At 37.7% G+C, this 24,889-nt stretch overlaps 1 protein-coding gene across 1 annotated transcript; it reads left to right on the top strand.

The window, feature by feature from the left end:
• The first annotated feature begins 399 nt into the window (after nucleotides 1-399).
• On the top strand, nucleotides 400-24,551 carry NOL8 (nucleolar protein 8). Its single transcript, XM_080914628.1, has 17 exons — nucleotides 400-684; nucleotides 1,376-1,531; nucleotides 2,131-2,193; nucleotides 3,803-3,881; nucleotides 5,692-5,821; nucleotides 6,819-6,887; nucleotides 7,803-9,605; nucleotides 10,714-10,827; nucleotides 11,373-11,495; nucleotides 11,739-11,829; nucleotides 13,664-13,799; nucleotides 15,803-15,880; nucleotides 18,933-19,204; nucleotides 21,293-21,419; nucleotides 22,259-22,326; nucleotides 22,870-22,949; nucleotides 24,090-24,551. The coding sequence occupies exons 2-17, from the start codon at nucleotides 1,393-1,395 to the stop codon at nucleotides 24,138-24,140; spliced, it is 3,423 nt and encodes a 1,140-aa protein (XP_080770754.1). The 5' UTR covers nucleotides 400-684; nucleotides 1,376-1,392; the 3' UTR covers nucleotides 24,141-24,551.
• Nucleotides 24,552-24,889: the final 338 nt, after the last annotated feature.

The raw sequence follows: 24,889 nt of genomic DNA, 5'->3' as shown, positions 1-24,889 counted from the left end.
TCAAACTGCCACTGGGCGAGCCGAACCCTTACTGAAGGGGCGGTTCTGGGAAACATGAGGAAAAGAGTCTCTTTATTTTGGTTCCGCTTCTTCACTTCCGCCTACTTGGCCCGGAAATCAGGAATCACGCGGCGGAGTGTCTTTTCTTTAGGAGTTACGGATCTTTTTTCCCCCTCTGGCAATTTTACAGCGTGGAGGGGAACTAACAGAACGTTAGTTAAAGCGGAGGCAGACGAAATAAAGAGCCCTCTGCAACTGCGTGAAAACAGAACCTTAGAAGATTGGGTTGGAAACCCTGTAGGAAGGAAAAGGGAATGCACTTGCCGGCACGTGTTATTAGAGGTTAGATAGGGCTACACTGCGCTTGAGCTTAGGTGCTGCGCCCCGAGGAGTGTTTTGCGCGTGAGAAGTGATGGGCTGTTGCGCCTAGACTCTCCTCTCCTTCCTTGGGGATTCACGGAGGGAGAAGGCGGGGTTGGAAGGATGGGGCGGTGGCTACCAAGAAGTGGTACACCGTAGGTCTTTCCTAGACTCCAGGTCTTTGCTTTGGGCTCCTGCCGCTGTTTTGTGATCTCGTTTGGAAGGAGTCAGCCAGCTTTTGAGAAAGGTTTGAGTGAGAACTGAGCATCTGCCGAGAACTAAACGAGACGGAGAGATCTCTGGAAAACTTCTCCGGCAATCTTGGTAGGACAGTGTTAACAGTTCCGGGTTCTGAAATTAGACATGATTATGATCCTTGCTTCACCACTGCTGTTTTCTAGATGGCACTGGGAAAAGTCTTAACTGCCCCTACTCTCCTGACCGATGAGATCCACTGAAACTGCTTTGAACAGTGCAGGCACACAGTGGGGAAAAATATGTTATGTATAGCATAAGTTGCCTTCTTTGTGACTGAACAGTGCATTGGGGACACTTATATTTGGCCATACCATTGTAATTGCAGACATTGTTATGACTGTGGAGCTCCAGGATGGAGAGATTTCTATCTTTTAGCTTACTATTTTTTGCCAGTATCAGTTAAGGTAAAAATAAATGTAGAAATGAATGGGGGAGAGGACCCCAGTACTGAGAATAAGAAAATGATAAGAGGGTAAGATATAGTACCTTATTATATCTTATTTTTAAGATTGCTTTTAGAGAAAACATCTGGGCGCTGATCTGTGGGTATGCTGCACTTAGGTGCTGCTGCACAGTGTGTTCATTGAGAATGTGGATATAGGACCTTTAAAGTTTCTATTGGTAAAGTCTGGAAGCAATACAAACGAAGAGACAAAGCTTCATAAGATGAACGTGGCACAGAAGTTTCAGGGAAAAGAGTTGTTTAAATTTCTGAAAAACTATTAAAGTGTTTTTCTGTCCAAAATTACTTTTCCAGATAGATGCCCAGCATTCATGACAGCCAACAGAGAAATGAAGCGCCTCTTTGTGGGTGGACTTGGACAGGGCATTTCTGAGAAAGACCTACAAAGTCAGTTCAGCAGATTTGGAGAAGTTTCTGACGTGGAGATCATCACTCGGAAAGATGACCAAGGTAAGTCTATAACACTAGGTAGTTAAAGACAGACAACTGAGATATTACAGGAGAAAGCAACCCCAGAGTTGAATATTAGCACTCAACATTATATTATTGCATATGAAAGTTAATTTTGAAACCAGAAAATTTATGAAACATTTGAATTTCTAAAACATTTGTACTTTGAATTTTTGGAGTCTGCATTCTAACATCTTATTAAGTAGAATGATATTAACATACGTCACGATGTCTGTACTGATTGAGTCTTTTTTTTTTCTTACTCATTTTGAAATACTTGTTCATGTTTATAAAAATGATGATTTTAGGCAGGTGAGGCAAAAAGCGCTTTCTTTCAAAGAATAAATGGCTATGAACTCACTTTTTGAATTTGAAAAGCTTTTAAAGGCTGGATGTGGTGGCATGTATTTTTTTGATCTAGAACTCAGGGGGCTGAGGCAGGTGTTTATTCAAGACCAGCCTGGTCTACATAGTGAGTTCTAGGACAGCCAGTCCTATATAATAGAGACCCTGTCTCAGAAAAAGAAGTAGAGAGAGCTATTGAGATTTACATCGTTCTCTAGGTAAGAATTTAAATCAGCTTAATTTTCTTTTTGTAGGAAATTCACAGAAAGTCTTCGCGTATGTTAACATCCAAATAACAGAAGTGGGCCTGAAAAAATGTAAGTTCATCATGTATTTTTTTTATTCTAATTGTTAGTGTGGTTGTACAACTTGAAATGACTTTAGTTTCATATCTAAGCCTTGCTAGTCACTTAGAAGTTGTGTAGATGGACAATCATGATCAAGAGAGCTCTGGAGCCCTAGATCTCAGGTTTCAGGTCATTCTGTTTGTGTCGGAAGGCATGGTGTCACATGCTGGTAGGTTTTCTCAGAAACTACTGAGCAAATAATTTGAACAAAGGACCAAACTTTCATAGAAATTGCCTGTTACACTTTCCCAGTTATGAGAGCACAATCTTTGTCATTAAGATCTGTTATGAAAAGATATTAGGATATTGCCTTGTCGGACCATATCTTCAAAACTGATATTCTTATTATAAGATTGGTAAAGGATAAATACTGGCTTTCAGTGATTAAAAAGAGGAGATGGTTGATTGTTCTGTTGATGCAGTTAATGTATTGCAGTGTCTTAGAAGTCAAAAAAGAAAAAGCCACCAAAAAGTAAGTGAAAGGAATGTGCCTCAGGGAAAGGACAGTTAGCCTCTTATCATTTCATTTATGAAAAGATTGTCCTTGCTGAGAATATATATGAGGTTGTTTATTTAAACTTTTAGATCCAGTAAATGAAAAGATACGTGCCTTACTTAATAATGTTATTATAAGGAGTAAATTAAATAATACATTTATACATGGTAAAATACCTACTGCTTGGAAAATGTTTTGGTGATTACATTAAGGAAGCTGACAATAGCTATTAGAAAATAAACTACTAGGGTACAACAGTTGAAGCATATCAGAATCACTAGTTAATGTGCACCTGCTTTTCAGTGATAATTGGATTGAGGTGAATAATTAAAATGCTACAAGTTCCCAAAATGTGCTCCAGTTTACCCTGAAAAGATTTAATTGACTATTTGCTGTGTGGAAAATAACAAAGTTGTGAATAATTATGTACCAGAAGTTCCTAAAGTGAGTCTCTGAACAAGTTACACATAATTTTGCCTTATACTTTTATACATTATATATTTTAAGATTTATTTATTTTTATGCATGTAAGTACACTGTAGCTGTCTTCAGACACACCAGAAGAGGATCCCGGGTTGTGAGCCACCCTGTGGTTGCTGGGAATTGAACTCAGGACCTCTGGAAGAGCAGACAGTGGTACTCTTAACCATTGAGCTATCTCTCCAGCCCCTATACATTATCTTCTGTTAGTTTTCAAGTAACCGAGAAATAGGGATCATAAGAAACCTATAAACTGGGGCAGAAGGGGGATACTCAATTTAGAATGCTTGCTACTGTTGCAGAGGACCCAAGTTCAGTTCCTAGCATCCACATGGGTGGATCACAAACACAGATTCCAGGGGATCTGGTGCCCTGATTGACCTCCAGGGGCACACACACAAACAAGCATCCTAACATTCACATATACCCACTTATGCCTGAAATAAAAATAAGCTTATTTATTTATTTGTTTATTTTTCTTTTACAGTAGGTATCTTTGTAACAAATAAGCCTATTTTTCCTAGTGCTAAGTAATTAGGGGGAAAAACTTGTTGAAATACAGTTTTTCATTGCAGTAGACTTTGACAGTGCTTTACCTTATAGGTTTGTCTATTTTAAACAAAACAAAATGGAAAGGTGGAACACTACAGATTCAGCTAGCAAAAGAAAGCTTCTTACACAGGTAAGATTTACCTCACATATATTTAAACCTATTTCTTCATAGTGTAATTGTCTTTATATGTTTACCTAACTAATTTGAAATGATTGAGTAAATATATTACTAGCTGTTGTGATTAGCTTTTTATTTGATGCAACCTAGAATAAGCTAGGAAGAGATATGGTGTTATTATTATCCATGTCTGGTTGGCTTGTGGATGCTTGTGGCAGATTGTTTTGATTCCTTCATTGATGTGGGAAGTCTGAGCCTAAAAGTGGATGGTGCCATTTCCTAGTTTGGAGCCTTAGATTGTATAAGAGTAGAGGGGGTAGTTGAGGACTATGCGTGCATTCAATTATTCTGTCTCTACTCTTTACTGTGCATGTGAGTAGGTGCGTTAGGTTTCTGCCTTGACTTCTCTGCAGTGGAAGTCATATATATATACTATAATATAATAACTCAGAGTAGGGTTCTTAAAAAAACCATTTCTTCCCTTGGTTGCTTTTTATATGGGACATTTTATCACAGCAACAAAAATGTTAGTATAGATGTATGAGTTTATTTTTCCTTTCTAATACAATCTTCTTAGGCTTTCCCTCTTTTGTAACTATCTGCATGACATCAGAAACAGCTGTTACCATAGTGTCTCTTTACTGAAAAACATTTACGCTTTCAACCTCTTGTTGTCTGTAGATGATCTGTGAGGATGTCTTATAAATGTGAAAGTGTTGCTCAGGGTTTTTGCCAAAAGGTAGAGTTTCCTGTATCTTAGAGTTATGCTATTACAGATGGTACTAAATTACATATGAGCTCCTAAGGCAGGCAAGCACAGTGCTGGAGCAGTAGCTGAGAGCTCACATCTGATTCATAACCATGAGACAAAGAGACAGCTAACTGGGAATGACTTGAACTTTTGAAACCTCAAAGCCTACTCTCAGTGAAACACCTCCTTCCACAAGGCCATACCTTCTAACCTAACCAAACTGTTCAGCTAGGGACCAAGTGTTCAAATAGATGGGGCCATTTTCAGAGACCTAAGACTAATTCTACATGTGATTTCATAGGAAGATTGCATTAGAGCCATTAGAGCTTTCATAGTCATAAAGCTAAATTTTTCAGACGGAAAAGATTAGATTCACTTAGAATTTCCAAAATAGGAAACATTTGAGAATATAGTGGAGGAAAGTGTTGGATATGTAGTCATGACAGATTGCTTTGCATACATCATATCCTGGAATTGACACCAGCCTGGCATGTTTTTAAAAAGTGTTTCAGTGGAGCTTTTGGATTGTGGTCATTATCTACCATGAAGAAATTTGAGGTACCTCCTATAGTAGAGCATAGGAGTAGAAGGGACATTATCTAGATTGCATTTTACATTTTTGTGAATAAAATGAAACCTGATGTAAACAAGTGTTAACAAAATGTGGGATTAAAGAAATACTTGGTTTGCTTCACTTTTCAATATTTTCTAGTCACTCCACAATGGCTTTGTGTGTTTAGAAAATAGTATAAGTAATTATTCTTTTAAAGAAGTATTTTAGCTGGGCAGTGGTAGCACACGTGTCTTTAATCCCAGCACTTGGGAGGCAGAGACAGGTAGATCTTTGTGAGTTTGAAGCCAGCCTGGTCTACAGAAAAAGTTCCAGAACAGCCAGAGCCACACAGTGAAACCTTGCTTGCTTGGAAAAACAAATAGGCAAACAAAAGAATTATTTTATTTTATTTTGTTCTTTTAATACGGTAAAGATGTTTGGTGCTCACTGATGGTTACCTGAATGTCATCCCTAAACATTTTCATAGCTGATTTGTTTTTACTTCCACTTCCCTTCAGATTGGCTCAAGAAAGAGAAGAAGCAAAGAAAGAAAAATCAACCACAGGCAACACCACCTTGCTGGAAAAAATGGGAGGAATAGATTTCCATATGAAGGCTGTGCCTGGAACAGAGGTACCAGGACATAAAGTGAGTCTCCTCCAGTAGACTGTGCCAGTTGTGTCTCCTGAGACCTCATATTTGTAGTTGTGACAACTTCCTCACCATTTTAAATAGAAATCAAAATCAGGTAGAGACTCTTCTTAAGGACATAGGTGATAAGATGGACAGGCAGGTCCCAAGTTTGTTATTTATTTTCTCACTTGCTTCAGCTCTAGTCGTTTTTTTTTTTTTTTTTTTTTTTTTTTGGTTTTTTGTTTTTGTTTTTTTTTGGGGGGGGGGGGTTAGGCTTTGGATTTTATACATGCATATAGTGTATTGTGAGTAAATCCATTTCTTGTTCCTTCCCCCTCTAATTTCTCTGTATCCCCACTATTACATACACGCTTTCCCCCCCCCCCCCAGTCTCTCTCAATCTCTCTTACCCCACTGGCTCCACTTAATACTAATCTGCATGCACATAGTTTCAGGACCATCTACTAGAGCCTTTTAGTTGTCACATCCCAGAAGGAAACTTCTCTCCCAGGAGCTTCAGTTGCAAATAGCTTCTCGGCAGGAGTGGGACTTTAGAGCTCTTACCCCATCCATACTGGGCTTTTGGTGGGCTTGATGTATACATACCAACTGAGGATGACCTTGAGCTCCTGATCCTCCTAACTTTCTCTTAGGTGCTGAGATTACAGGTGTATACCCACCACATCCAGTTCATAAGGTGTCAGGGATAGAACTCAGGGCTTCATGCATGCCAGCCAAATCCCCTACCGACTGCTGTGGCTGCATTTCTAATAGTTGTAAGTGTGTGTGCATTTTTAATAGCTTTATATGTGTGTGTATAAAGTACTATCCATGACATAGTTAGAGTTTCCCCCCCTTTTTTTTTTGTTTCCTCATACTTCTTTAATGCCTTTTATTACCAAAAGCTCTACTCTACTGTAATAGTAGACCATTGTGAGTTCAACTTTTATGTTTTATTATTTTGCTCATATTTGTGATAATCATAAGTCCTCTCTTTTTTTTTGTCTTTTAGAATTGGGTTGTGAGTAAATTTGGAAGAGTCTTACCTGTTCTTCATCTTAAGAATCAACATAAACATAAAATATCCTTTGGTTGGCATTTTACAGTAACTATTGTTTCCCAGAGTGATGGCAGAATAGCTTTAGGATCTTACTGCCTCGATCAGTAAAGTTCTAATTGTTTCAGCATATTGTTACTTTTCTCTGCAAGGTTAGCTCTAAGTCATCTACATGTAGAAAGCACTTTGAGAATAAAGGGTAACATGAAGTTTTATGTAGTTAGATGATATGAATTATGATTGACAAGGAAATATTGTCATTTGTTAATGTAGCAATCTTATTATAAGCTGGGCATGGTGGTGAATGCTTTTAATTCCAGCACTTGGGAAACTGAGGCAGACAGATCTCTGTTGAGTTCAAGTCTATTCTAGTCTACTTGGGAAGTTCCAAGCCAAACCAGGACTATGAACTAAGATCCTGTTTCAAAAAAACATAATCTTGATATATAGGGATTCACAAGGCATTGCTAATGAAGTAGTGCAAGAATAAAAAAATGAGGCCATTGTTAAAGAAAACTTAGGAATTGATAGAAAACTGATAGTCTAAATTAGTTCTAAATAGAAGATACTAGATACAAATGGGCTGGCTGATAAGCAAGAAATAGTGTATGGAAAAATAATATGAAATCCAAAGTGAGCAAATTATGAATTCTGTTCAAATCCTGGCATTTTAGCCATCTGTATAGAGGGAGTGTATGTATCAGAGAGTTTGCTGTAATGTTTATTATCCAAGCAATTTCTCTCATCTGATAGTGGTGGTGCTTGATTTTAGCTTTGGATATATTATAGTTCACTTCCATAGAGCGTAGAAGCTTACTGTGTAGAGTCCTCATTTAGTTTGATGGGAAATTGAAGACAGATAGAATAAATGACTTATTCAAAGTTAAAACAGTTTTCTTGCTTCACCTGATGCTTTTGCTTTTTCCTTGACTGAGTAACATTATGAAATATGATCCATCAAAATACTGCCACAATATAAAAAAGATACCGGAGAACTTGACAGAAACCATTCCTATAACTGACCTCACTTGGGAATTGGAAGGAGGCAATGACCCTATGAGTAAAAAACGTCGAGGAGAATTTTCTGACTTTCATATCCCTCCTCAGAAGGTCAAGAAAGTGCAGAAGAGCAATGATCCCATGGAGTCCAAGGTTTCTGATACTGGTCTAAGGACTAATCAGGTACTGGAGAGGAACAAATCAACACAGCCTATGACTGCACATGGTATAGCCCCAAGTACTGTTACTTCTTCTAAACCATTCCTAGTGTCCAATTCTGGTACTCAGAAACCTAAACATGTGGTTTTTCATGCTTCTGACTTTGAAATTATCTGGAATAAAAGTAGCATGTCTGATGATGATATTGACTCAGAAGACGAATTAAAAATGATGATTGCAAAAGAGGAAAACAGAGAGAAAACTGGGCATTCCTCAGTCAGTGAGTCTGAACATGATACTTTCGAAGTTGTTAAGGATGATTTCAAATCAAATATGCACAAACTTCATTCTTCAGCTAGTTTAGGAAATAACCATGACGATGACTCAAGTGATACAGATGAAATTATTGCAATGAAAAAAAGCACTGGTAAGGTCAAAAACAGTACAGAATTTTCACAACCAGAAAGGCCTATAAGCAAGAAAAGTTCTTTTCAAATGATAGAACCTTCTAGTCACTGTATAAAAGTACAAGAAATTAAATGCAACAAAGAGTCATCTCCGTGTCATGGAGCAAAGTTTATGAATCCCAGATTTCCACCTGACTCCAGTGGCAGTGACAGTGAAGAGTCTGAGGAAGATGAAGAATATAAAACCTTGATGAAAAACTGCCCCCGTGTGAGTCTCACTTTGGCTGACTTGGAACAGTTGGCTGGCGGTCATCAGAAGTTTCCAGGAAAAGATAGTGAGACTAATGGTCCGCAAAATGTCAGTCACAAATCTGACACAACCTCCAAGAGTTCCAAGATTTCTGCTGACTTGTACAATGGCCGACAGTGCATTCTTCCTGAGGAGATTGTGGCTTCCCTTTTAGAGGAAGAGAACACAAGTAGCAAACAAAAATTAGGGGAAAATATCTTACAGCCAAAATTTCAGGCCTTCAAGGGAATAGGCTGTCTCTATGCAAAGGAGTCAGTAGACAAAACTTTGAAAGAGAATATTGCCTTTAATAATGTCAGGGAGCATCATGGTTCCTTGAAACAGGAAAATCACAATAGAAGTTTTATGGAAAATGGATTCAAGTGTGTTAATGGGTCATCAAGCAAACTGGCTTCATGCCAATCTGCAAAGAAGGTAAACGACCCAAACCACATTCAGCCTTCAAAAAGACAGTGTACCTTTGAGAACCAGAAAATGTCCTCTATGAGTTTTGACAAGGGAAGTACAGATTCTCTCCCATGTTCATTGCCATCAAAAGCTAAAACATCCCTAAATCTTAGCGCAGAGAGTCACAAGATAGACTCTAATGGAGACACCTGCCATTGGTCTGAAAATAGAAAAACTTTACAGAAAGAGAGGACCAACTTAAGCAACCTCACATCTCTTGAGACACCACCAAAGGTGTCTTCCAGGGAAGAACCTCAGAAAAGCACAGCTGGTTTCTCACTTTCTGTTAGTAATGCATCTTGTATAAATGCTAAGGATAAACATGCTGAAGGCAACCAGAAGCGATTGGCAGCCATGGAAGCATGGCAGAAAACCAGAGAAGTGCAGAAGAAACTGGTGCACAGTGCACTGGCAAATTTGGTGAGTTCATTTTCATTCTATGGATCTAACAATGTCAAGGTCTAGGCTTTCCTTCTCATGTAGGTGGACGTGTCTTCATAGAGCTCATTGTCCTCACATTCACTACTTTTTACCTGTGCTATTGAGTCTATACTAAAAACGTTGCAAAATTAAATTGAAAATATTTTAAGTTATCTGTAATTCATCACTTCATTAAGAAACTACTTTGTATAATGATTACAGCAAGAGTAGTATACACCTTGATGGCATTTACTGTAGTGAGTCTTTGTTCATTCCTCCATCCGCATAGAATAATGCTTTGTACAGAGACCCGTGCAGCTACTAATGCATTGTATGGCAAGCAGACAGTTTCTTAGAACACCAAAGAAGTTAGGTTTCCTCCACTCATATGGAGTAATATGAAGAGATTAGAAGGAATTAGACTGATGTGGGAAGACAGGAAGAGAAAGGAAAGATCTTACTACAAAAGGAAGCTCTTTGTCTAAAAGTAAAATTTTTCAGTGACACTAGTGTTTACAGACAGTGTCAAGGCAAAAACTGAAGCAGCAGTGATTGGGAAGGATGAGTTATACAGATACTGCAGGGGTTGGGACTTTATTCCTAAAGCTGTAATAGAATTGAAGAACTGTAATCAAGGCATTGAAGATGAGTTGCGTACATTTTGTAATGGGAATTAACATATTACAATGCACAGATCATCCAGCTCTGATAGTTTTTAATACACAACAAACACTGTGGCCTACAGTGTCTAAAATGTTCACTCTGAACCTTTACAGATAAAGTGTCAGCTTCTTGCTTGAGAGATCCTTCAGGCCATTGCACGAAAAATAAGTGTAATGGGGTCCAATCTGGAAGCAGGGAGAGCTTTTCAGAGGTCAAGGTCCACAACTAGGGCAGTGGTGGTTCTTAAAAATACCGAGATCAAGTTCATAGAATTTGGTTGTTACTGGCTACAGAGAGAAAGGAGGCCTAAGACTGTTTTGGAAAAATAGAATCCGATAATGTTATTCCCTGAAGAAAGAAAAGAAGGATAAGAGATGGAAGATGATGGTGGATGTGGATATACAGTTGGCTGTCATGAAATGTGATGCTGCTTTTATTTCACTAGGATGGTCATCCAGAGGGTAAAAAAACACACATTGTCTTTGCTTCTGATAATGAAAGTGAAACAGAAGAGACATCCACTCATGAGCGAAGCTGTCTAGAAAAGGAGCTGGTGAAAGTAAGGCCTTCCAAACCTTAATCTACTTTGTAGATCCCCCTGTTTTGCTTTTCTTTATGTGGTGAGGATGCTGTGTAGTCCAGGGTACCTTTTAATTTTGAAAACTTCTGTGTCATTCTGGTACTACAGTGTTTACCTAACCTGTAAAATCTGTAGTATAACAGGAACTTCACACAACCACCTCTTCTGTTCCTAGGGTGAGAGCCAGAATTGCCCAAGCCACGATACCCTGAGATGTCAGGGGTCTTGGACACTTTCCTCACCCATGAAACTATTTGTTACCTTATATGTAAACTCACATCAGTATTCATGCTAGACTGTAAGAAGTGTCCTTGCATATAGTAATTATTCCTTTAATCAAAGTTTGGATTAATGGTCCAGGAGTCCAGTTAACTACCCCTGAAGTGTTTTTCTGGCCCACCACACATTTGTTCCTCTGGATGCATTTGAATGGTTGGCTTTTCAATGTGGGGTAAGTACTTTATGAAGAAAATGTGATTGCCTGCCTTGGTCAACACCCATCACTGTTTTTATCTGCATAGCAGGAGTCTGTGAGTAAAGTGTCTGGGAAGCTGTTTGACAGCAGTGATGATGAAGACTCTGATTCCAAGGAGGACAGCACCAGGTTCAGCATTAAACCTCAGTTTGAGGGAAGAGCTGGCCAGAAGGTTAGTGAAGACTCATAATAGAAACAGTTGCAGCATGTCTAAGTTTTGAAGGTAGTCCTAAAATCTAGCTAAGGAAAGGGTAGTTCTAGGGTGGGGTATTTATTATGAGAGTGAATTCTCTCTCACCCTTTACTGGTTCATAGGCAATGCAGTTATGCAGATGATAATATGAACTTCGGGGTTTTAGGAGGTACACTTAGAGACTGTTAAAACATGTGCTTATGACAGTGTTTTTCTGTGTAGCTTATGGACCTTCAGTCTCATTTTGGAAGTGATGAGAGATTCCGCATGGACTCTAGATTTTTGGAGAGTGACAGTGAAGATGAACAGAAAGGTAACTTTAATTGTTCAGACAGTGTTAAAGCTACTGATAAAGGCAGTTACCTGTTTTTTTCTTCATATAATACAGGAAGAAACTGTACAACAAATTGAGTTTGTAGTCAAATGTGTATTAATGATTCTTAAATTAGTATAACAATTATACTAAACTAGAAACCACAGGTCATGACTAATTTATATTTAATAGTAAAGGCCTTTGTTTTCCTTTAGTGTACGCACTGGGTACTTGTTTTGGATGGGTTGGCTTGTTTTAGGATGCTGGTTCATTTGTTGTTCCTACTATGCATAGGGCTCCCACTATGCAGTGGCCAGGCTGGCATCAAACTTGTGATCCTCCTGTCTCAGACTCCTGCTTAGATTACAGCATGCACCACAACTTCCAGCTAGATGCTTATATTTTCTCACATATATTATTCCTTTATTGTGAAAGTGTGTGTGTAAGATCACATTTGTGCCACATTGTACATGTGGGAATTAAGAGGGACAACTCACTGGTGTTGGTTCTCTTGTTCCTCTTGTTCTCCCATGTTTATTCTGGGCTCCAAATCAAGTTACTAGGTTTGGAGGCAAACGTCTCCATCCTCTGGGCCATCTTGCCAATCTTCTTCTTTTTTTTTTTTTAAGATTTATTTAGTATATGAGTACACTGTTGCTGTCTTCAGACACACCAGCAGAGGGCATCAGATCCCATTACTGATGGTTGTGAGCTACCATGTCGTTGCTGGAAATTGAACTCAGGACCTCTGGAAAAGCAGTCTTAACTGCTGAGCCATCTCTCCAGCTCCTTTTTCTTTCTTTCTTTCTTTCTTTCTTTCTTTCTTTCTTTCTTTCTTTCTTTCTTCCTTTCTTAATTTCTTGCATTCATTCTAATTTGGTTGTTAATAATAGTAATGATGTCATCAGAAGTATCCTAATTCTACTTTCTGTGAGATTTTTTTTCAGTAGTTAGTCCAAATTTATCCACAAGATGTCCCCTCACTTGGCCACCTTTAGTGAGTCTCCCTCCCCTGTGCACTTCCCATTCCCTTTGCAGTCACAAAACTTAAGTCCTTGTGAACTTTGCATTTCTCTGCTTCTTGAGTAAATCTGATGTGCACCTCTTTTGTATTTTTTTTTTAAACATTTCTTTGTCTAGCTGAATAGTCATTTTTTGAACCTTAGAAAATTTGCATACTTTTCTGTAGAGAGCATAAATTAGATTAATTCCAGATTCTGTTTTAGGTAATTTCCTGCACTAATCTAAAGGATAAAAGAGTCTTGGCAGTCCAACTTTTTATACTGCTTTTAACTAAACTAGCTGTTGAACTGTGGTTCTCTAGTACTTGTTTATGTCAGTTATGGGTAGCAACTAATGGAGTTGATGTGTGTAAAATACAGGTTCTTTGTCAGTATTTATTAAGTCCAAGACTGAAGCAAATATCACATTAAAGTCATTAAAGTTGATTCACTGGTTGTCAGCTTTAAACTCAGCATGTAATATATGTAACACTTTTAAAGTGTTAGGAAATATTGCTCTCTGTTCACTTTGGGTTTATATATTTTGTTATGTGTGTGTTATATTTTTTAGTCTTTATAATTTTTAGACTTGCCACAAAGACATTATTAAATCTAGGTTTTTATTTTCTCAGTTGAATATAGAAGTTGGATATTTCGTTTGCTAGTGATGTGATTTCTAAGTTTTTGTGGCAAGAAGTCTCAGAGAGAGGGAGATAGATACTAGACTAAACTTGTCATTTGGTGTACTTTGGATATGTTTGTATGCATACTTGATGATTGAGATTTCTCTAGCAAAGCTTGTCAAGAGATTACTAGTTATTCTTTTTCCTCAGAGTTAAATGAAAATGAAGTGAATGAAGATGAGCTTGCTGCAGAAAAAAAGAAAACCCTGAATGTTGTGCAGAGTGTTCTGAACATCAACGTAAACCACCCTACAAACAAAGGATCAGTGGCTGCTAAGAAATTTAAGTATGGCTTATGGCATGTTGAATTCATGATGTTTTTTTGTTTGCCAGAAATGTCTAGTGAACGTAATTTAAAATTAATTTTTTTGTTTTGTTCTTGAGATACTAGTGGCCTAACCTAGGGCCTTGCATTTGCTAGCCAGCTGCTTTTCCCCTGAGCTATAAACCCAGCCCAGCTGAGTTCTTTATAAACTACTGGAGAGAGCAGTTGTCAACATATGTCAGACTTTCAAAAAAGTTCTTTTCTTTAACCCAGTTATTCCACTTTAAGAAATGAATTTTAAGTCCAGGTGTGGTAGTTACTGGCTTTAATCCCAATATTTGGGAGGCTGAGGCAAACTGATCTCTTGAGTTCAAGGCCAGCTTATTCTACAAAGCAAGTTCTAGGACAGCCAAGGCTATACAGAGAAACCCTGTCTCACAAAACAAACCAATTTAAGAAGGAGAAGAAAAGAAAGAAAAAGAAAAAACTAATTTTAAGTAGTTTCTATATAGCATTCATGATGTCATAGCAACATTGCTTTAATGGTTAATCAATTAGAAGTACCTTGACTGAAATTAAGCTATATAAATATTATTATGAAAAATTTCAAATGTGTACTTTAAAGAGATTAATTGCAGTACTCGACCTGTAGATCATAACCCCTTTGGAATCATATCAGATATCCTACATACCAGACATTTACATTATGATTCATAACAGTAGCAAAATTAGCTATGAAGAGAAGTAGCAACAAAATAGTTCTATGGTTTGTGGTCACCACAACATCAGGAAGTATCTTAAAGGGTCACAGCATTAGGAAGGTTGGACCACTGGGTTAGTGTAACCTCTAGATACCAGGGATCTAGCTTCTAATTGGTTGTCAGCATGCGATTAGATTTCTTTTCTGTGCCTCATTTAAACTTGTCTTACTCTTTGAGATTTATTTCGTGCAAGCTGTGGTAAGTATAGATACTTTATCTGTATATGCCTCTATATGCTCAGAACATTTTTTTCTTTAAATATGGTTATTGAAATAAGATTTCACTGTGCCACCCAGGCTGGTCCCAAATATGTGAAGTAATCTTACCATCACATATTCTGAGAGTTCTGAAATTACAAGTGTGTACCCATGACATCCAGCTTTAAGATGATTTTTTTTTTAAGTGTATGTGTGAGTTTTGTGTGTGTGTGAATCAGAAGGCAACTTTGGAGTCCTTCTCCCCTTCCACCATGTGGGTCCTGAGGCTCAAACTCAGGTCATCATAGTAGCAGGTACTTTATGAGATAAATATTGATTTTAATTTTTGTTGTTTTTAAGACAAGGTTTCAATGTAGTCCTGGCTAGCTCGGAATTCACAGAAGGCTGCCTCTGCCTCCTGAGTGCTGCTGGGATTAAAAATGTGTACCACCACTCCTGGTTTTAAGGTTAAAAAGGATCCAGGAAAACTCAAATAGGTTGTTTTAAATGTTAATAACATGATGATAATTCTTTTTGATGAACCTCACTTAGTCTTACTTTTTGCCCGTGTCTTAGTTTACTTGCAAGTTGCCAGCACAAGAGTCCTGATAACAGTTACTTAGGGGAAAAGGGATTCTTTCCGTTCAATTTGAGGTTGCGATCCATCATGGTAGAAAAGTCAGAGAGGCAGAAATTCGCAGGAACTGGCTGACTCACACCCATAGTCAGAAACAGAGCAATGAGTCCATGTATACTTTTAGTCAGCTAATTTTCTGTACTCTATAGGTCAATGTCTCTTGGCTAGGGAGTGGTGGTGTCCACTTGAGTGAGTGAGTCTTCTCATCCAATTAATGTAATCAAAATTATTGTCCACTAACATGCCCATAGCTCAACGTAGTTTATAGATACTCCTTCACTGAGACTCTGAAGTTGATTCTACATTGTTTCAAGCTAACAATTAAAATTAACCCTCACAGCCCCTAAATTAGAGTCTTTGTAGTGACAATTTATGAATGGCCATTCATCTTTCAATTCATCTCTTCCAACCTTTATTCGTTTTACACAGGGACATCATACATTATGACCCAACAAAGCATGACCATGCCATTTATGAAAGAAAACAAGAAGATAAAGAAAAAGAAAGGTAAATTGGGGTCTGTTTTCCATTCAAATTCTACTGAAGCTGCTGAGTTAGTGACATTAATAAGCTATATAAAAACTCTTCTTTTTGAGTAAGTGAAGTTCCTTACCTACATATAGGGCCTTATCAAAGAATTTTGTTTTATTTTCAAACTAAAGTCTATAGGTTTTTCTATAAAAGGAGTAATTGTTAATGAAATTAGGCTTTGCAGGTCAGATAGGTTCTGTTATAAATATTTCTCTTACCTTGGTATTAGAAAAGCATGTAGACATTGAAATTTGTATCATATGTAACTTCTATGTGTATGGGTGTCCTGTCTGCATCTATGATCATATGCACACCTGGTACCTGTGAAGCCAGAAGAGAATCTTGGGTCCCAGGAACTAAAGTTACATACAAACTGAAGTTACAGACACTTGGGAGCTGCCATGTAGGTGTTGGGAATTGAGCCCAAGTCCTCTGGAAAAATAGTCAATGTCCTTAATTGCTGAGCCAGCTCCCATATATAATTTTTGCATGATGTGAAATTTTTTTCATCAGTTATTCCAACCTATCAAAGCCATTCTTGGGAACTGGAGAGATGGCTCAGTGTTTTAGAGCACTTACTGCTCTTGCCAATGCATCATGTTTGGTTCCCATGGGCAGCTCATTACTGTCTGTAACTTTAGTCCCAGGGGACACTGTTTGAGTGCCGGTGCACATGTTATACATAAATCATTCATACATTGCAGATAATATACATACAGACATACATACATACATACATACATACATACATACGTATGTACGTACGTACGTACGTACATATGTATATATATGAACAAATAAATCTTTAAAAAAAGAAACCACATTCTTACCATGCAGCTAAGTGATGAATCAACAGTAGCTTAGATTTGACTGTTGGGCTACTGAAGTTTGCTAACTCACTCTTTAGATGTTTTCACAGATTTGATGTTTGTTTAGGAACCATATCTTAATTTTCATGTCATGTGCATTTTGAAGGTTTAAGAATTTTCAAACCTATGGCTGGTTCTTGCTTTAAAAAAGAAAAGGAAAGAAAAAAGGCTCTTTTATTTTTACTCTTTCCTCTTAACATTTTACTCTAATAACAAAAAACATCCAGAAAGTATCGTCAGTGTTTTTCTAGTTGTCTCCTCAGTTATATTTCCATGCCATTTGGGGATGTGTTCTATTTTCTACATTACCACAGGAATCAGTGTTTCTAGAATTTCTCCTCTAATTCCAAATACAATTCCCTCACTTTACCAGCCATTACTTATAACCTTCTTAAAGGCCATGTGGTTTCAACTAATAGCTTCAAAACCTTTCAGGTTTTTGCCATGACCCTAGTCTCAGAAATTATATGCTAGAAATAACTAAGTAAGTCTGTGCTCTAGGAATGGAAATATTTACTTCCAACTTTTAAAAATATGAAGAACCAATTTAAAAGTTACCATAGTTCAGCTATAGTGGGCAGAGGTGATGATCACTTTAAGGTAACAGTATCTTCTAGATATAATTGGACTGATAGACATGTGTAGCGATCACCTATCTCGCCGGCAAGGAAGACGCGCCACAACAGGATCCTTCTACAGGCGTTTATTGCGGGCTTGATTGAAGTAGCGAAAGACCCTGAGCCCAGAAACCAGCCCTCCTTATATATGCTTAGGAGGACTGTGCCGCCACCTGATTGGTGCATTCTGTGCACCCTAATTAGCATACTCAGAGTCACCATGATTCAGCAAAAACAGGCAGGCGTGCATGCACACTTGTTTATCTCAAAACTGGCCACTCTCCCTTCGGGCTGGGCGCCATCTTGTAATGGCGAATACAGTGGCTTCCCACAGACATGAACTCAAGGCATGTGGCAACATTCACAAAGCCTGCAGCAGTTCAAGTCAGATGGTGTCCCACCCCTTAGAGACAAATGGAGGCATGAAGAGCTGCCACCCCTAACCAAGTAGCCATTTGCAGTTGATACCTCCTAACAAAGGAAAAATCCATTTTTTTCCTATGGTGTCTCACTGGGTATATTAACCACACTTCAAGGCAGGCCCCATATCCAAGAGTAGTTGGCTAACACAAAACAAACTCAGTAGTATTTTTTTGTAGATTTTGGGTGGTGTGTGTTTGTTTTGTATGTATGGGTTTTTTTTTTTTTTTATGTTTTTGTTTGTTTAAAGAGAAAAGGAACATAAAGTTGGGTGGGGGAGAATCTTAGAAGAATTGGGGAAAAGGAAAACATCAGAATATATTTGTGAAAAAACATTTTTTCATTAGGCACGGCTTTAATCTCAGCACTTGAGAGGCAGAGATGGTTGGTTCTATGTGAGTTCCAAAGCCAAAGTCTATAGAGCAAGTTTCAGGACAGCTAGAACTACACAAAGAAACCCTGTCCTGAAAAATCAAACAAAGACACAAAAATAACCAAATTTTTTAAATAATTGTTTTTCAAAACAAAATAAATAGAGCAATCATACTCATTTTTTAAAAAATAGTACATTAAGAATTTTTGCTTTTTCTTATATGTATTATATGGAATTGATTCTTACTTTGTAAACATTTTACTCTGTTAGCTAAAAACTAAATATTGTAAACATGCTGTGTCTAAGATCAAACAAAATATATTTATTTCTAAATATAGGAAAGATAACAATCTATAAAATATTTGTAAAAGATAATAATAGACTTATCAAACTAACAACCTACCTTTGAAAGATTTTTAATTGATTTCTTTATTGCTTTAATAAAAACTGCAGAAGTATAAAACTTAAAAATAACCTTAGAGGCCATCTGGTTTAACACGTTCATTCTGCAGATGAGATACACTCATGAAAACTGAATGATTGTTTAGTCCCTGCAGTGTAGTAGACAGAGTGAGAGGAAAGTACGCATGTGTAGTGTTTGTATCTGTCAGAGGTAAAGTGTGTAAAAGAAAAATCTTCCTGTTCAAGATTGAAGGACAAAATTAGAAGTATCTAAGTAGTTTACCCTTCCTGATGTTGAGAATTTTCAGAGCTTGTCTTTGTTATGCACATGTTAAATGTCATTTCAGTAAGGCAAAACGGAAGAAGAAGAAGGAAGAAGCTGAAAAGCTACCTGAGGTATCCCAGGACATGTATTATAACATTGCTGCAGATTTGAAAGAAATATTCCAAAGTATGAAAAGCACAGATGAAAAGGAAGAAGACATGCCCAGGAATGAGGCTTGTGCTGGAGAGGGCACTGGGGAAATCAGGAACGCTGAGACGCTGACATGTGGGTCTGAGCAGACCCCTGGCTTTACATTCTCCTTTTTTGATTCAGCCACTAAAGATGTAAAGGATGGTATGTTTCTCTTCTACTTTTTTATTTCAGGCAAATTCAACTTGATTGAACTTATAGTAAATTAATGTATTTTGTGTTGCCTCAGTAAAAAAATCCTTTTTTTAGTCTGCATAAACATGATGTTCAGTGTGTCCTGATTGTGTGACATTCCTACAGGTGTGAAAAGCTATTTTTGCATTAGAGGGAGCAGACTGCTCGAGTGAGTGGAGGCTAGACATGAATGCTCCATGTTCCTTGTTTATATAGAGACAGGAACAAGTAAACTACATCACTTAAATAGCTGTTTCTTATTCCAGCTGGAGATGTTGGCGTCTACAGAAAGGAAGAAAAAGATAGCTTTTTTGGTTTTATACAAATAACCTGTCATCAATATGCCATTTATTTCAAAGCTTACCATTTTAGATTTTACAGAATGTAAAGAGAAGTGTAAAAGCGAGTCCTACAATTTTATACCCTAATTCAGGAGATCTACCCCTAAAGACCAAAAAGTTCCGTAGATTTAAAAATAAGCAAGAAAATGGAAAAACCTCCCCATTTTCTTTAAAATTTTAAAGTGTGTGTGTGTCTAAATGTCCACTGAGGCTAGAATAGGGGGTGGGATTCCTTGGAGCAGGAGTTATAAGCCCTACTATCTGATACGGGTGCTACATTCCAAATTCAGGTCTTCTTAAAGATCAGAGTGCTCTTAAACACTAAACCATCTCTCTAGCCTCTCTTTTTTTCTTTTGAAGACAGGGTCTTACTGTGTATCCCAGCCTAACATAGAACTTATTACTGTGTATCTCAAACTGACCTCAAACTTCTGGGGGGTGTGGGGAGTCATTTGGTTTTTCTGTTTTGGTTTCTTTTGTTGTTGTTGTTGTTTTGTTTTTTGTCTCAGCTTCTTGGAGTGCCAAGATAATAAATGTGTGCCACACCTGGGTAAGACTTTGTTGTTCAGAAGACTGTTCTTTACCCATAGTCAAGATATATGTCCAGCACTGTGGGAGTTTCCTGTAAAAGGCAAGATGAATCTATTCAGCATCAGATATGCACAGCTAACTTCAGTGATTTGCTTCAAAGATGAGCATTTAAAATAGAAGTGCCCAGCACTTAGGAACATGTAGGTTTGGTTCCAGACACATTAGGTGTCTCATGACCTCCTATAACTCCAGCTCCAAGGGGATCCAATTCCTCTGGCTTCTGAGGGCATGTAAACTCACTGGCTCATGTACATATTCAACAAATTGTTTATAGATAGCTGTCAAATTTCAACACTCTTCTACTCCTAAAATAGCCACAGAAACCATAGTAGCTTTTCCAAAACATAAATGAGATGCATTGTACCCTGTGATTGTGTGTGGTTAGTTTGACTGACAGTTGAGTAGCGTATGAATTAAAATACTGTGACTTTGAGAGCCAAGTGGAGAAATAAAGTAGACCTATGAAGAAGTTGGAAACTTGGAGGCTTGTGACTGATTTCATAGCAGTTCTAGAAAGCAGTTTTAAGAGATAAAAACAAAAACATGAGTTCCTTTCCATGTGTATGAATAAGCAGGAAGAGACTCTGGTTTCAGTGCATCTTAAGTTGTACACCTCTTCTTTTAAAAAAAAAAAATTTTTTTTTAAGACAGAGTCTTACATAGCCCTGGTTGTTCTGGGACTAAAGCTATAGATCAGTCTGGCCTCAAACTCAAGAGATTCACCTGCCTGTGCCTCCCAAGTGCTAAGACTAAAGGTGTGTGCCCCCATGCTTGCCTCTGTAGGTTTCTATTAACAGCACTTAGGCAGTGGTTACTTGTTCTTTGAAAATTATACATTGTTCATCTATAAGTCTTTAGCTTTTAGCTCTTTTTATAATTTTATATTCCTTATCTGATGACTCTAAACAGAGGCTTTTAGTATTTTAAAATTGATAAAGATAATGTTACTTATTTTAGAAGTACATCCATGGGTCAGTGGTAGCATATTTGCCTCTCATGATGGTATCTGGTTTTAACTATTAGAAATGTAGTCATATTACATAGTACAGGTAGTCATTTTACTGTGTTTAGAAATACATGGTTGCTCTCCATAATTGTATTGCCTTTTATTGTCATAATGATATAGCCACCTATAGAATCGAACCAGTGAAACGTGGGAAGATAGTCTGTCAGAATGATCCCCGATTCCAAGACAGTAGTTCAGAAGAAGAGGATGTTACTGAAGAAGCAGATCACAGAAAGCCCAGCCCTGGGTAAGCAGTTTATGTGTGGGCATGTGTCATGGTTTACAAAGCCAGAGTCAGACATGCTTCAGAAGCATTTAGAACAAATTTTATCATGTTCTGTTCAGAATTCTTTTTTTAATTTATTTATCTTATGTATATGAGTATGCTGTCACTGTCTTCAAGACACACCAGGAGAGGGCATCAGATCCCATTACAGATGGTTGTGAGCCCTATGTGGTTGCTGGAAATTGAACTCAGAACCTCTGGAAGTGCAGTTAGTGCTCTCAACCACTGAGTCATCTCTCCAGCACCCTCTTCAGAATTCTTTAACTTTTTTTTTAAACTGTGAATTTTTTTTTTTTTTTAAGATGGCAACTGGTAACAGATAAGTGTGTGCAGGCAGTAAGGGTGATGGTGATGTTCCTGGTTTGGGAATCAGATGCTCTGCTGAGTTAGGCACCAGCTAGGGAACTCTGGCAAACCAGGTAAGAGTGAGACTGAGTAGTGACATCCAGCGTTTGTACTTAATTTCTCAATATCAGAACTTTAGATGGAAGATAGGGTGGAGTCATCTTATAACATGAGCAGAGTGCAGAGCAACTTTTTAAAAGGAATATTTTATAATTTCACTAAGTTATTTCTTCTGTTTTTATTTTGCTTGTTACTTGGGTTTCTTGTTTTTGTCTTAGACCAGGCTTATATTGCCTAAACTGCTCTTGAACTCATTATATAGCCAAGGCTGCCTGGAATTGCTCATTCTCCTGCCTCTGCTTTCCAAATTATATGCACACACTGTCACACCAGCTGTAATAATTTCTCCTTATATATTGAAAGTAATTTCTGCCTTTTATTCCTCTTGTTTTCAGAGAAGTGGTTCTTGAGAAAGAGAGCATCAGGTTTTTCTTTTTCTCTGAGAATGATGACAGACTTCATGGTAGGTCCATTCTTCCATTCAGTGGTGTGGGACAGGGAGTAGCACAACTCTTACTCACTCTGTACTCACTGCACACAGTAGCTACAGCTATAAGTTTGGCCATTTCTCTAATGTGATTTATTCCCATCCATTATAAAGCTCATGAGAGCTGACAGGGCCTCTGCCACTGTGTTCGTTATTATTATCAACCACATCTTATTTCTCTAATGTGATTTATTCCCATCCATTATAAAGCTCATGAGGGCTGACAGGGCCTCTGCCACTGTGTTCGTTATTATTATCAACCACATCTTATTTCTCTAATGTGATTTATTCCCATCCATTATAAAGCTCATGAGGGCTGACAGGGCCTCTGCCATCGTGTTCGTTATTATTATCAACCACATCTTATTTTGGTATGAGGACTTGTTTAGATACTAACATAAATGAGTTTCACTACTTTAGAAGTCTAAATGAGATCTCTGAGGCTCATGATGAACTAATCAGATTGTCCATTTTAATAGTAAGTAATTGGCTACCTCATGCTTCTGTTTTTTCCCATAGGTTCCAACTTATTCTGGAGTGGTGTGGGAGGTACTGTTAGCAGAAATTCTTGGGAAGCACGAACAAGTAGTCTCCTTTTGGTGAGTAATGTTTCTCCATATTGATTTCCTCTAAATCAAGATACAGTGTTAATCTTACTCTTCCCTAGGATTAGAACAATAGGAATAAGATATGAGCATTATAAAATTATAACAGCTGAGAACAAGACTTAACTCTTAGAATTATACTACTAAAAAGAACTTAGAGATTGTTTAATCCAACTATGACATGTTCTGTCTGGAAATTTTGGTGCCATGGGCAGATTTTTTATTTTGAATGAGTGAGTTTATTAAGTATATAGAAAGCCAGTATAAAAGAACAAATGATAGATAGACAGACAGACAGACTTAATTCATCAAATCATGTACTCAAAACTTTCCAGCAGAAACGGAGTAGAAGGGCCCATTAAGGTAACCAGCTCTAAGTTTTCTGTCCATCCCTGAGCCTCCCATAGCTAAGTCTCCAGCTTCTCTTCCCTACTACAGATACTTTGTTCTAGAATAAATATTGTAACATATGCTAGAAAGGGCACAGTTTTACTCTTGAGCTGTCTTGATGTTTCTTCTTCCTTGCCACACAGTTGGTGGGTCAGTCCATTCCCAAACAAGGGTTCTTAGAGTACACTTGATAAAAACATACTTAGGTGCATAATGAGGTCAGTAGGGGAATCCCTGCTTCCTGATCCAGTTTCTCAGTGAACTCAAACAGCATATGACAATATACCAGTATGGTATATATTACACAAGTATGTGTCAAGACACTAAAGACTGGCTCATTTGAGTGACTGCTCTATGTCTAGGCTAATAAGTAACAGGTAATCAGATTTTTCAAAGCCTAAATTACAGTTCCCTAAACAAAAACCAAAAATTGAATAGACTGTATAGTAAGAATTTTGGTTTCTTTGAAAAACACAGAAATATTATGGGAATCTGTTTTAGTTTTAATCCCAACTGTGGGATATAGAGCTGCTTCAGGCTTTCCAGAGCAGCCCTGATTTGCCTAATGCTCTAGCAGGAGCACTGTGGTTTTGCCAGTGGCAGATGGTTTCTGTGATTGTGTGATAATTAGAATTCTGGGGACTCTTCAGAGGGTATATATGCTAGGGCCCCAAGAGACAGGGTAGGTTAGTGGTTTGTTGCTGTCTTTTGTTAATAAAAGATTCTTATTTTATGGTTGTCTAGGATTGTCGGAAGAAACATAAAGAAGCCAAAAGGAAGGTGAAAGCAAATTAACCATTGTCAGCTTCGGTTTTGGAATTGAATGTGCAGACCACTCACCAGCCCTCCAAAGAAATTAACCCAGAAAAGAATTCACTGACAGAAGAAATTTCATCGTAGAAAAATATTCAAAGCCTGAATGATAATGTATCATTCTGATGACTATTCCTGTGGAATTCTGTATGCCCTCCTTGGTGACTGTCCCAAAGTTAACTGAGCCAGTTGTAACACACACATGTAGTTTCAGGGCTGTTAAAGGGGAAGTGTGAAGATCATTTGAGCAACACCCCACCTCAGAACAGCACCCACTCTTGTTCTCTACTCTGAAACACTAGAGGCTATCTCTTGACAGGAGGCTTACATGAAACCCTGTTAAATAAATAGTTTGCTGTACTTGTTTAAATATTTATGACTATAGTAAATATTCTTTACCTCTAATTTATCTCTTTAAACTCAATTACAAATTAACTTTGAGTTCTGTACTTACAGATGTAAGTTTCTGATGTAATTTCTGAAAACAAAATAGAACTTTTTAATAAATGGTTCAGCATATTTGTATGTATTTCCAATTAAATACTCTTTTCTTCATTTTGTCTATTTAAAAAAGAAAAAAATAAGTTCAAGTTAATTTTGAGCTCTATACTTATATTTTGAAGACAAATTGCCCAAATTGTGGGATATTCAGACCAACACCTAAGATTTCTGGGGGACCAAGAGAAGACAGTATAGTCCGTTCTTGACCTTCGCCTCATCTAATATGGAGA

The sequence above is a fragment of the Micromys minutus genome (genome assembly GCF_963924665.1).
Source record: "Micromys minutus genome assembly, chromosome: 1".
NCBI classification, from domain to species: domain Eukaryota; kingdom Metazoa; phylum Chordata; class Mammalia; order Rodentia; family Muridae; genus Micromys; species Micromys minutus.
Note: the sequence above shows the minus strand (reverse complement) of the source record. Positions and strands in the feature narration are given on the sequence as shown.

What these genes read in the sequence shown, in the direction of transcription:
- NOL8 (XM_080914628.1), top strand. Translation starts at nt 1,393, where the DNA reads ATGACAGCCAACAGAGAAATGAAGCGCCTCTTTGTGGGTGGACTTGGA. An exon ending in ACAGTGCACTGGCAAATTTG is followed by an intron (nt 9,606 to 10,713) that starts GTGAGTTCATTT and finishes TTATTTCACTAG; the next exon opens with GATGGTCATCCAGAGGGTAA. An exon ending in GAATGATGACAGACTTCATG is followed by an intron (nt 22,327 to 22,869) that starts GTAGGTCCATTC and finishes TTTTTCCCATAG; the next exon opens with GTTCCAACTTATTCTGGAGT.